General features: G+C 47.9%; 1 protein-coding gene across 1 annotated transcript in view; it reads left to right on the top strand.

Moving 5' to 3' along the window:
- The window catches only part of LOC137064350 (deleted in malignant brain tumors 1 protein-like), a 615,344-nt gene that overhangs the window by 600,620 nt on the left and 493 nt on the right, over window positions 1–14,231 (top strand). Inside the window, exon 14 of the mRNA XM_067435707.1 lies at window positions 12,932–13,237. Coding sequence (XP_067291808.1) covers window positions 12,932–13,237 — 306 coding nt within the window. The remainder of the gene's footprint in view (window positions 1–12,931; window positions 13,238–14,231) is intronic.

The following is a 14,231-nucleotide window of genomic DNA, read 5'->3' as shown; positions in this document are numbered from 1 at the left end:
TCAACGAACCGGACCAACGATCCATCGCTTCTCTATGCGTCATTGTGTTAAACCCGCTAATAGCGCACCAGGTGGATAGTACAGTTTGTGATTGGTCCCTGCAAATTTGTAACAGAAGCAGGATAGAAATATGTACAGGTTTCCAGCCTGAGGTACATGGCAAAATCAAATCGTCTGCAGATAGGGCTGCAATTACCAAGTCTGGGTGATTTTGGGAAAAGTCAATCAAAAGCTATGAGTACATCTAGCTTCATTTATAACTTTGAAACTTTGTCTGGGAAAGAACATGCAAATGATGAAATTAGTTTCTGAAACTCTAAAATAATTGAATCTTCTCTCTCTTTCTTTAAAAAGCCATACACAAACTAGTGTACCATCACAGACAAGTAATTATACACCTTTGAATTAAAATCAGATTTGGTGACAATCATTTGTCTGGTTATCAACAGACCACGCTCAATCTTTTAAGATTAATCATTGGTGTGGGGAGTCTGCTCTGTATTTTCTACTGCACATGATGCGGCATGATCAACAGGCATAGTTCAAATGATTCTGTACAAAATTGGATAGTCCTTTAACCAATCGGACCAACGATCCATCTCTTCTCTATGCATCATTGTGTTAAAACCGCCAATAGTGCGCCAGGTGGATAAGCCAGTTTGTGATTGGTCCCCGCAAATTTGTAATAGAAGCAGGATAGAAATATGCACAGGTTATATCTAGCCTGAGGTACATGGCGAAATTGTGTACAGAATCATTTAAACTATGCCCATTGATCACGCCGCATCTTGTCCAGCAGAAAAAACAGAGCAGACTCCCCATACCAATGTTCAATCTTAAAAGATTCAGCTTGGTCTGGTGTTAGCCAGACAAATGATCGCCACCAAATCTGATTTTCAAAGGTGTATAATTACCTGTCTGTGATGGTGCACTAGTTTGTTTCTGGCCTTTTAAAAAAGAGAGAGATGATTAAAGTATTTTAGAGTTTCAGAAACTGATTTCATCATCATCGGCAGATATAGGTGATATTGGGGAAAGTCAATCAAAAGCTATTGATGTACATTTAGCTTAATTTAGAACTGTGCAACTTTGTCTGGGAAAGACCATTCAAATGAAGAAATTTGTTTCTGGAACTGTAATAGACTTTAATCATCTCTCTCCTTCTGTAATAGGCCAGACACAAAGTAGTTCAGCATCACGGACAGGTAATTGCACACCTATGAATTAGAATCAGATTTGGTGGTGATATTTTGTCTGCTTATCACCAGACCAAGCTCAATCTTTTAAGATTGAACATTGGTCTGTGGAGTCTGCTCTGTATTTTCTACTGCACAAGAGACTTGATCAACGGGGATAGTTTAAAGGGCACCTATTATGCCCCTTTTTGTGCCTGTGAAGTTTAAGATAAAAATTCTTAACAGATCATTTAATATACCATTTCGAAATTGCCAATTTTGGGGTTGAAGAAAAAGTTTTGTGTGTGTCTCCTTTAAAGAGGGCGGAACCTTCACAGCTCATGAACACACAAATGAAAACTGAAACATGATACATCTGTTTGTTTCAACGATCAACTCTATCGTGTACATGCTCATGTGACATTGCGCCTTATCACGCTGAACTTAAACACACCAGACGCATGCGCACAGAGAGCTGGATGTCAGCGTCTGTGAGTAAGCTATTAACCCTTTAGGCACCAGAGGTTTTGACCTCATTTTGACTCCCCACCCTGCCTCCACGTTGCCCCCGAACTTGCACTCGCACACCAGCTCGGCTTTTGTTTGCAGTGATTCAATGCGCTCTTGCTCAAAGATTTACACAGAGGCTATAAAATCTAGCGAACGTGTCAGATGTCACCCAGCCCACAGCTCTACATATACCTGTAATCGACGCGCCTTGAGCCAATGCCCAGGATGAACTCCAAGTTGAGTGTGCCTGCACTATGAACGGGCAAGGCACGTCTTGCAATTGGTATGCTAAGATGATATCATCCACTATCCAGTGGGTTAACCTCTGCTTGGAGACAGCTCTTTCTCTTTACCTCTGCTGATCTCCATAACAGATGAAGAGCTGCTCTGAGATCCTGAAGCTTTGAGTCCGGTCAACATAAGTGTGCAGGGTGCGGACAGGACAAAACAAAGCTAGGGCTGGGTCTGCCTCCTCCGAGGCTTGCAGGTTCACCAGCTGGTCCCGGAAGGGAGTGGTGGGAACCTTGGGCACGTATCCTGGTCTCAGGATAATGTGAGGATTACCCGGGCCAAACTCTAGGCATGATTCGCTGACTGACAGTGCATGCAGATCCCTTACTCTCTTGACAGAGGGCAATGCGTTAAGGAGCACTGTTTTCATGGACAGGATGTTCAACTCGACTGACTGCAATAGCTTGAAGGGAGGACTCTGAAGTACCATAAGCACCAGATTTAAGTCCCAAGAGGGTATGGAGTTTGGGCGAGGTGGGTTTAGTGTCCTTACACCTCTAAGGAACATGACGAAGTTACCTTCGACAGTGTCGTGATATGCTGCTATAGCTGCGACGCACATTTTGAGGATGGTGGGAGACAGACTTTGCTCCAACCCATCTTGCAGGAAGGAAAGCACCAATCGAACACTTTCGGGGAACTTCTCGGGAAGAGCACCACTCAACAAACAGGTTCCACTTCAGAGCATAGAGGCACCTCATAGAGGGGGATCTAACAGAAGTGATGGTGTCTACCACTGCCTGTGGTAGGCCAACTAGAACCTCCACGTCCTGTCCAGGGCCAAGACATAATTAAACCAGCAGCCAGGTCAGTACCTGGATAGGAGACCAACTGGGAAAACCAGGTAGCTGCTGGTAGAGGTGTTAGTGAGGCCAGCAGGGGGTGCTCACATTGTGTTCCATGTGGGTCCTAGTGCCCCAGTATATCGATGGGGACACTGTACTGTCATAGAGCCCCGTCTCGGTGGCCCAGAGGCTGCCTGGAATTTTGTCTGAGTATTCCAGGGTGGGGCCGAGTGTGAGTGAGAAGGCCTGGTGGCATCCTCAGTGCCCACACTGCTGCCCCCTGGCGAGAAGAGGGGAGGAAAGGAGTGGCAAGGCCCGAAGGCGTCGCACACTGCCACCCTAACCCTCTTGGAGCTCAGGGAGGGAGGAAAACTGCTCTTCTATTAAGAATGTGAGTACCACTGGACTCCGGAGAGTCAGTGGCAGGACCGAAACCAAAATGTGTGCTCCCCCAGTCCTCTTCTGGGGGAAGGAGGGGTGCGGACACCCCCTCCCCGAGAGCATATCCTCTTCTCACTGGGCTACCCATTTCAGGGCCGCTTGCGCAGGCCTGTTGTTTTCCCTCTCTCACTACCATCTGTCATGCATGCACAAGGGTAGTACCGACCCAGAGGTTATGAAGGAACTGTGCAGTGTTGGAACTCGCTCTCCGGGCGATGGGCAGTGTCCCACCTTTGGGCGCCATACCTGTGCCCGGCCACCTGCTGCCCAGGTGGAGGCTGCTGCTTGGCTTTAGCAGGGGCGGAGGCGGATGCAGTGGGATGCCCTCGGCGACAAGCTTGAGAAGGCGCTGCAACCGACAACTGGGTGAAGGCAGCAGCTGGTCGTCGGGGCTGGATGTTTTTTTTTTTTTTTTTGCCTTCTTCAGCTGCTGGGCCAACAAGAACTGATGCGCAAAGTTTTTGATGGCGTCGCCGAAGAGGCCCACCACAGACAGGGGCATTGAGAAACCGAACTTTGTTGGGCTCATGCATATCTGCCAGGTTTAGCCCCACGTGACATTCCTTGACCACTAGTGTGGACATTGCCTGACCCAGGGAGTTCCAACACTCCACAGAGTTCCTGCACAACCCCTGGGTCGGGACTACCCTCGTGCATGCATGACAGAGGGTAGTGAGAGAGGGAAAACACTTATACAGATTATGGCCCTTTTGGTGTTCCATATTTCCCCTCTCCGATGCAGCAATTGACATCTGACCTCTGACAGAGCCCCAAATGAAACGCTAGGTCCCCCTTTTTTTTTAAGGACCAGCAATCTCATCTGTAAGCTACCAGCAGGCATGTGAGACAGTGAACGCTCAAGCTCCTATGAAAAAGACAAACAGCACCCGACATGGATATGTTCTCCTGAGAGAACATGAACCACCCACAAACACAGTCCCAACATGCTAATGATGCGATGGAGGATTGGGGGCCCACAGAGATGTACCCGGCCCCACTGTAATCCTCAGGTCACCATGGCTTATTAACCAAAGTAGCCCTTTTCTGATGAACCAGAAAAGGAACTAGATTGGGGAATAGGCAAAGGGACTCAACCACATTTGAGGTTTCATCATCTTGACCGTGCATCTAGAGCGCCGATTGATGAGCAGGGTTGCTGTGACAACCACAGACCACACACAAAAGCAATCTCACATGTGTACACATGAGAGAGATCGTGGCCGTCAAATGAGGACAGGAAACAACCGCAACCAGGAACACACGGATTGAATGACATCTTGTAAAAGATGCAGGGTTAAACCGTGTTGGTCTTTTAGAAGGAAATGCTCTTTTGGTGCACTCAGGGAGATAGCTGTGAGACAGCTCACAGCAGTCCAATTGCAAGTCTGCGTGTGAGCACTCAAAGATCGGAAGCGCCTAGCCAACCAACTCAGGAACAAGGGAATGTTGCAGTGGCCAATCGCTGACTCGCGCTGTCACACCAGCACCCAGGTAAGAGAGCGATCCTCCTCGAGACACTCTTCGTAGATACAGCTTGATACAGCAAACCCCTCCCCCGATTGACAGAAATGAGAGAGGGAGGGGGAGATGTAAGGGAGGATGTTTCAGCCGGGACTTTTTACTGCGCAGAGTTGAAGTACTCTCAGAAGTGCTATCCCAGATAGCAGACAAACAGTGAATCAGCGTTGAATCAATGTTAATGCATCAACTAAAATATCATTGAATCAATGTTGAGATGTCAATGTTGAGAATGTTGATTTTTCATCGTTTTATTTCATGTCACCATACTTGATGGTTCAACTATTTGTGTAACTGTATTTAAATAGGGAAAATGTGGAGGTATTTGGTCACTTCTTACTTGATCTCTGTTTGGTATCATAGTGAATGAACTGGGCTTAGTGGGCTAAGCTAAATGCTATCAGAATTTCACCGCGTGTCAGAGCACACATTGAGATGAGAGAGGTACTTATCAACTTGTTTTAGTTAAGGGAATAACATAGTTTAATATGAAAAAGCGGTGAAGTATCCCTTTAAGTTAATAGCTATAAATATGATTAAAGTGTGATATTTAAATTACACAAATCAAGAACATTTTAGTGGTGCATTTCGAAGATATTATCAAGTATATATAGTCTCATTAAAGATTTCCAAACATCACAATGACAGTGATCCATGTTCAAAGTTGCAAACTCCATCGTGTTCATGTATTCGTGTTCATGTATATCTCATATCTCCTTAGCTGATGCGCAAACTGCCGCAAATGAAAGATAAATGTTCAGCTTCACATCCTGAAGAATGACTTTGCCTCGAGGATTTTTTGAATTCAAGTAATGCGAGTTACTCTGTGAATCGTTTCAGCCCTACTGTGGACATATGCAGCAAGTTACAGAAATCTTGTGTGTATATTAGATATGTGTGAAGTTACTAAAGTGAAAGCAGTGCAATATACAGTACCTACTGCTATATATGCTGTTAATATGAATCAAACAACAAAAGAAAACTTGTTGTTCTTGACTGAATAACTTTAGTAGCTTATATATATTATATATCTCCAAAACCAGCACAAATCATAAGATCTGCTCTTACCTTTAAGTTCAGGAGCGCTGCCCAATGGTTAGAAATATCTGAGATATTCTGTACCAAGCTCAATCAAGGTCCAGTCCTCTATGAAGCACGATGGAATTTAATATCCAGGTTCAGGTAATAGGTATGTTTAAAGTCCTCATTAAATCAAAATTTACCCTGTTTACTTTGTTAGCACATATTAAAGGTCTTAGGGTGAACAATTAATCTGTGCATGTGAAATATTGTTTGTCGCTGTAATCTTTAATCAAAATTTGAAAAGTAACTTCCGGTCTGAAAATGGCATTCCTTCTCAGATGATGGCAGTTTGATGGCTTAGGTTTGAAAATGCTTAACCACTCCCCTCCAACTGTTAGTCTGCTATGAATGAGAGATGGAGAGGAAGAGTGCTGAAGTCAAACCCTGCCCTCTATTCAATGTTCTATTTCATGTGGAAATATGTCACAGCACTCAAGAAAACGGCTCGGGTTATGTATATAACCCTTGTTCCCTGAGAGGGAACGAGCACTGCGTCGGAACGACGAAATGGGGATGCTCCCTAAGCATCAGCGGCTCTGAATAGAAACTAGACCAATCCGATTGGCGTGCGTGATGACGTCATTGTGACGGCGTACCCGGAAGTATAAAAGGGGAGCCGGCGCATAATGGCGGCAGTTATTTGCTCTGAAGCATGCGCTCCAGGCGTGCCGAGGTGTGGCGGCGCGACGCAGTGCTCGTTCCCTCTCAGGGAACAAGGGTTATATACATAACCCGAGCCGTTCCCTTTATCGAGGGAACTTCACACTGCGTCGGAACGACGAAATGGGGATGAGTACCCACTAGGCCACACCGAGGGTAGCGCCTGCCCTAGTGTGAAGCCGGAGACCAGGCACAACTAGGACTGGAGCACCCTAGCGCCAGGCGTCGCAGGGAGATCCAGGCTGTAAAACCTGATAAAGGTGTGCGGGGTGGCCCACCCAGCCGCCTCACAGATATCCTGCAAGGGGACCCCAGAAAGGAGGGCCACTGAAGAGGCCATGCCTCTGGTGGAATGAGCCCTCACGGCCAAGGGTGAAGGCAAACTGCGCACCCGATAGGCCATGGTTATTGCCTGGACAATCCAATTACTGATTGTCTGAGTAGAAGCAGGCAACCCTTTCTTAGGTGAACCAAAACACACTAACAGCTGCTGAGATCTCCTCCATTGTGCAGACTTCTCCAAATAGACTCTAAGTGCCCTAACCGGGCAGAGTAGGTGAAGTCTCCCTTCTTCCGCTGTCACGTGAGGCGGAGGATGAAATGCCTGCAGAACCAGTGACCTGATGGGACCCTTGATGGGACCTTAGGTACGTAACCCGGCCTAGGACGTAAAATAGCTTTTACTCCACCCGGGGCAAACTCCAGGCAAGTTGGCGTTACCGCCAAGGCCTGGAGATCTCCCACTCTCCTAAGAGAGGTAATAGCGAGGAGAAAAGCTACTTTAAAAGTCAGGTGTTTTGGTTCTGCTCCAGTGGCTCGAAGGGGGCCTCAGCCAACCCTCCGAGAACCACTGCCAAGTCCCATGTAGGAACTCTGGACTGAGCCACAGGCCTCATCCTCCGAGCCCCACGGAGGAACTGTACAACCAGCTGGTGCCTACCCAAAGGCCCATCACCCAGAGGTGTGTGGAAAGCCGCAATGGGAGCCACGTACACCTTGAGTGTGGACGGGGTCAGACCCGCAGAGAAACGATCTTGGAGGAACTCCAGCACTGAAGCCACCGGGCAGTTAACTGGGTCCACCTCACGTTCCCCGCACCAAGTGGAAAAGACATTCCACTTGAGGCTGTACAGTCTCCTAGTAGATGGAGCCCTGGAGCTGAGTAAGGTCTCTACCACCCCTGCCGACAGGCCAGCCTCTAGGTACCTGGCCCCTTCAGGGGCCAGACCCAAAGGTTCCAAATCTCTGGTCGGGGGTGAAATATTGTGCCCGCCGCCTGAGACAGGAGATCCCTCCTCAGAGGAATCTACCATGGTTGACCTGCCAGCAGAACTATGATGTCTGAGAACCAAACTCGGGTCGGCCAACGGGGCGCCACTAGAAGTAGGCTGACCCCCTGTTGACGAACCCTCTCCAGGACTCCCGGGAGCAGAGCGATCGGGGGAAAAGCGTACAGACGCAGCCTCGGCCACGTCTGCACCATGGCATCCAACCCCAGCAGGGCTGGATGCGTGAGGGAAAACCACAGTGGACAGTGGGACGTCTCTCGAGACGCAAACAGGTCCACTTCCACTGGGCCGAACCTCTCGCATATGGCCCCCACCACATGTGGGTGGAGCCAACACTCCCCGGGCCTCAGCCCCTGCCTTGACAGGATGTCTGCTCCCTGATTTTGAACCCCTGGGACAAACATTGCCCTGATGGACAACAGTTTCCCTTGGGACCATAGGAGAATCAGATGCGCCAGTCTGCATAGAGGGCGCGATCTCAACCCTCCCTGGTGATTGAGGTACGCAACGACAGCCGTATTGTCTGTCCGTACCAGGACATGTTGGCCGCGGAGGTCCGGGAAAAAGCTCCTGAGAGCTTTGTAGACCGCCATCATCTCCAGGCAGTTGATGTGCCAGGAGGAATGACGGCCCTCCCACGGGCCCCTCGCAAAGCGGCCGTCCATGACCGCGCCCCAACCAGTGAGGGAGGCGTCTGTTGAAACGGATCTCCGGCAACAGGACGCTCCCAACACTGGCCCCTGGGACAGAAACCAAGGTTTCTTCCATATGACTTGGGAACGAAGGCATCTGCGCGTTACCCTGATCATACGGAATGGATTCCCTCTGGGGGAAAACCCCTTGGTTTTCAGCCACCACTGGAGGGGTCTCATGTGCAGCAGGCCGAACGGTATCACGTTGGACGCTGCCGCCATGTGCCCCAGCACTCTCTGAAAGCGCTTCACAGTGATGCTGTGGCCTAGCCTTATTCCCAAGACCATCGCCCGTACGGTCTCGACTCGCACGGGAGACAATTGTGCCCGCATCGTAGTCGAATCCCATACTATCCCTAGGAACGTAATCCTCTGGGATGGCGTCAACACGCTCTTCTTCGTGTTGAGTCTCAGCCCCAAGCACTTTATATGGGTCAGAACGACATCTCGATGCCGAACTGCCATATCGTACGACTGGGCCAATATGAGCCAGTCGTCGATGTAATTCAGTACACGGATGCCCAGAAGCCTCATCGGAGCTAGAGCTGCATCCATGCATTTCGTGAAAGTGCGTGGGGAGAGGGCTAGGCCGAAGGGAAGTACTCGATATTGGTATGCTTCGCCCCCGAAAGCGAACCTCAGGTACTTCCTGTGACACGGAAGGATGGGGATATGAAAATATGCGTCCCTCAGATCTATCGTGACAAACCAGTCCTCGGACTGGATCTGACTCACGATGGTGGGGATCGTGAGCATTTTGAATCTGAACCTCCTTAGAGACCGATTCAAATGCCGCAGATCTAGAATTGGACGTAACCCCCCATCCTTTTTGGGAACTATAAAGTACCGGCTGTAGAACCCGGACTCCCTTTCCAGCGGAGGAACCTGTTCTATGGCTCCCTTCGCCAGTAAGGTTTTTACTTCTAGCTCCATTACCCGAGCCTGCTCTGGTACCACTGCAGTCCAGTTTAACCCCCTGAATTTCGGAGGAGGGTGACCGAACTGCAGTCTGTAACCTCTCTCTACAGTACGCAGGACCCAAGTAGAAATACTCGGAAGGCATTTCCATGCGCCGAGATAATCTACTAAGGGAACCAGCCCTCTCGAGGCTGGCGTCGGGTGTTACACGAGGCTCGTCCCCAACCCCCTGAAGCGGCTGACCGGCAGGGAGAAGCTGGGAATGAGTCTCTATGTGCGGACGCGCAAGCTGTCCCACCGCAGGTCTTTCCAGAGGCGGTTGGGGCAGCATGCGTTCGGGGGAAATCGATGTGGCCCGAAGCGTCATAGACGGCGGGATTACCACATTGATTTCCCCAGGGCGCCCCGAAGAAAACAACCTCGGTTGTCTCTTCGTGGGAGGGACCGCACTTAGAAGCCCTGCCGTGGCTAGGACTTCTTCCCGGCAGCCTTCCGCGCCTGAAGGACGTTCCGTAGATCGCCCTTAGGAGCGGTTGGCTGCTGGTGAGAGCACCGCCTCTGTTGCCAGGCTCCCGGAGGAGGGGCTCTAGAGGGGACACTCTCCTTTTGCATCTGCCGATGCGAGGAGCTGGCAGACGGCTGAGGCTGCCCGCTAGGGCCAGCCTTCCCTGGTTTAAAGCGGCGAAGGAGGAATTGCTGGAAGGTCGCTGACTGCTTCTTCGCCTCCTGGTGTCTGGAGACCACAGCGTTTACCGCGTCCCCAAACAAACCAGAAGGCGAGATCAGGGAGTCAAGGAGAAAAGATCTATCTTTCTCCTTTATCCCCGACAAATTCAGCCAGAGATGTCTCTCCACAGTTACCATGCCAGCTAAGGAGCGGCCAATGGCACGGGCCGTCTCCTTGGTAATGCGGAGAGACAAATCTGTGGCCTTCCGCAGCTCTAAAATGTCCTCCGGAGAGGGACCTTCCCCCTCGTCCAACTCTTTCAGGAGGTCGGCCTGGTAGGCCTGCAGAATGGAAAGGGTGTGCAGGGAACTACCAGCCCGCCCAGCCGCCATATAAGCCTTGCCAACCAAAGCCGAGGTGTCACGACATGGCTTGGTGGGCAGCACCGGAGCTTTCAGGGACGATGCCGATTCGGGCGAAAGATAGCTCGCGAGAGCATTTTCCACCCGCGGCATCGCCCCATAGCCCGCCTCGCGTGCCCCCAGGACATTGGAATAATCCAACACTGGGGGATTGGAAACACGCGAGGAGTAGGGCTTCTTCCACGATCTGCACACCTCAGCGTGCAGATCTGGGAAGAAAGGTAAGCCCCGGCGCGGTGTTTGGACCCGGTGCGAAAGAAACCGGTCGTCCAGCCTGCTGGGTGGCTGGACTTCCTGCGTTTCTTGTGGCCACTCGATCTTTAATTTGGCCACCGCCCGGGTCAACACCTCAACCAGCTCCTCATGGGCGGGCGGATGAAACGTACAGATTCCCGCTTCATCCCCCGCTTCGATGCCCGCGCCCTCCAGCTCCTCAGAACCGGAGAGAACAAGCATCTGACCCTCCCCCCCGGGGGAAGATGCCACAGAGCGGGCTTCCACACAGGGAGGAAGATCATCAGAACTGTCAGAGGAGGATTGGGAAGGTGCCGCAGCAGTCCCAAAACCCTCTGACAAGTCCCGCTGTGAGCCCCATGATCTGCGACGCCGAGCCGCCGAGGCTGGCCGGTCTCATCGAACACGGCCAGCCGAGAGCGGAGCAGTCTGAGTGTCAGCTGCTCGCAATGTTCACAGGCGGCTCCCTCGAGAGCCGCCCGAGCGTGCTGAACACCCAGACACTGCACACAAAGCATGTGTGTATCCGAGCCCGAGATGTAACGAGGGCAAGGATGCACACACTGCTTGAACTCTCTTTCCATACTTTCTCTTTCACACTTTTTAAACTACTCAATCACACAATCAATCGCAACTGGACAGAACAACAGTAAATAGACAGACAATGTAACAGAGAGCGTCTGCTGAAGAGCAAAGACTGCCGCCATTATGCGCCGGCTCCCCTTTTATACTTCCGGGTACGCCGTCACAATGACGTCATCACGCACGCCAATCGGATTGGTCTAGTTTCAATTCAGACTTCAGAGCCGCTGATGCTTAGGGAGCATCCCCATTTCGTCGTTCCGACGCAGTGTGAAGTTCCCTCGATAAAGGGAACTCACTTGCTACTTCTACCTGAGGTAGAAAAGAGAATTGCCCCATTCAAGGCTTTTCTTTACTTAGCAAAGTTTCAGCCTAAAAATTACAACATAAACACGTGTAGTCTTCACCACGAAGTTTGGCCTTGAACACGAATATGTGTCACACTTTTATTGAAACAGGATAAAAAAGATCCTCCATTATGGACCTTAAAAGGTAAAAATAAAAGCTTGTCTAACTCCCACCTGCACTAGCATGTAACACATATGTCATCTTTATGCACTTCAAAGCTTGTTGAAAAAGCTGAAAAACACCCACAAAAAAACTTGTAGCATATCTGTAAAAACACCCTATCGCTTTAATCGGATGCAACACTCTTCCTTTACACACTACCTGTTAAATTTCCCCATCAAACTTTTTGTGAACCAACATCATTTAAATAAAGTGATAACTGTAAGATCTCTCAATCTTTCTTAGCAATCTCATCATGTTCCCCTCTGTAGAAAGGTCTCCTGACCCTGGTTCATGCTTGATCTTCTTTTCCGATACCACTACTTTTCTTTGCGGATCTCTTTCTTGGACTTTTTCTTGTGCTGCTTCTGCAGGTCTTGAACATACGAGTCACTCATATCAATCACAATTTTTGACATGGAATTATCATGAGAAGTCACTATATAATTGTGGGAACTTGGCGGGTCATTTAACACAACACTGGGAAAGACCATGCAAATGAAGAGCTCCATTCTGTTTCTGTAATATACTTTAATCATCTTTCTCTTTTTGTAATAGGCCCAGCACAAACTAGTGCCGCACCACGGACAGGTAATTATACACCTTTGAATTAGAACCAGACCTGGAGGTGTTCTTGGGAAAAGTCAATCAAATGCTAAGAGAACATTTAGCCTCATTTAGAACTTTGTAACTTTGTCTAGGAAAGACCATTCAAATGAAGAAATCCGTTTCTGGAACTGTAAAAGACTTGAATACTCTCTCTCTCTCTTTCTGTAATAGGCCAGACACCAACTAGTGCAACACCACGGACAGGTAATGATACACCTTTGAATTAGAACCAGATCTGCTTTTCTCCCAACATTTGTTTGAACTGAAAAACATGAAGCACTGCAATCAATCTGATGCATCAACATCTTTATCTAAACCTATCATTTGTGTGTATTTGTGTGTTCATTTTTTTTTTCTGCTGCAACAGCGACATTGAGCACGACTGCCTCGCAGGCAGGTGTCAAAGGTAATGATGCTGAGGAGGATGAAACTCCACTATTGTTAACACTTTGTTTGTATCTCATTGAATATACAACCAAACAAAAAAATAATAAACAATGAAAAACGAATAATCGGTTCTTCTATCTTAATTGTTTTGTGACTAATAGCTGTAAAGTTGGTGAATGGACCCAACCTCTGTTCTGGAAGAGTGGAGATTCTCCATAATGGAATATGGGGAACAGTGTGTGATGATCTGTGGGATTCTGCAGACGCGGCAGTGGTGTGTCGAGAACTGGGCTGTGGGAGTGTTATAGAGGCAAAGAGTAATGCTTACTTTGGACAAGGTTCTGGACAAATATGGTTGGATAATGTCCAGTGTAGTGGGAGTGAATCTACACTGGCGAACTGTTCATCAAATGCATGGGGATCACATGACTGTGTGCACGGTGAAGATGCTGGAGTCGTCTGCCAAGGTGGGTCAAACACATTTATATAACTGGTGTGTTGTGATTGGTGCTCATCTCACCACAGATATTGTATTTTATGGATCACACATAATTTAAGGTGTGATCAGTTATGATCAATTGCCCCTCTCTTAGTCCAAGGCCCCAGTCAAGGATTTAGCAGTATGAGAACACTCCCATCAGGGGCCTGTTCAATCATTTGGGATTAATGTAAACTGGAGGGAGTTGGTCAACCGAATTATCTGAAAGATTGGTGAGACATTATTAACTTGCAGAGCCTCTTTACTGTATTATCAACACAAGGACGACACAAGTGTAAGAAAATACATTTTATTAACAGAAAGATAAACAAGAGTAAATCAGCACGACTACTAAATTAACACCATAAATTATAAGGAATAAAGTTCATTAGAGGCATAAAAATAAAATTGATTAAGTAGGCTTTGGCTATGGTAGAGTTATATGATCTTATGGAAAGATACATTGTTGTTCCTCTGAATCTAATAAAGCGAAGAACCTTATGTAGTATCAAACTAATAAATGAATGAAAGGTTTGTTGTTATTAACTAACATCAGCTAAATTACCTGTAATTCAAGTTTGAAAATCATATACTGATAATATACAACAATACCAAAGTCTCTGAAAATGGTTCAAGGATTAAAGGATTGTTTGTTGTCATTTCATTACATGAGTACATGAGAGAAACGAAATAAAGTACTGAGGTAAACATGGGACAAAGTGAAACATTAAGACCTATAGCTAAGCACAGCTAATAAAATACCATAACAAACAATAAAAATCTCAGATTAAGAAAGAATAAGACAATGCTAATAATGAATATCAATAAATAGGAATGTAAACAGACAAATGTTATTGGCAATGATGGTGAGGAGGATGAAACTCCACTTTTATTTCTTTATCTATTAAAAAATAAAAAATAACTAACAAAAAAATAACCAACAAAAAAAATCGAATAATCTGTTCTTCTCTCTTAATTGTTTT

Source organism: Pseudorasbora parva, chromosome 25 (assembly GCF_024679245.1).
Source record: "Pseudorasbora parva isolate DD20220531a chromosome 25, ASM2467924v1, whole genome shotgun sequence".
NCBI classification, from domain to species: domain Eukaryota; kingdom Metazoa; phylum Chordata; class Actinopteri; order Cypriniformes; family Gobionidae; genus Pseudorasbora; species Pseudorasbora parva.
The sequence above is the reverse complement of the archived record's forward strand: the minus strand, read 5'-3'. Positions and strand labels throughout refer to the sequence as shown.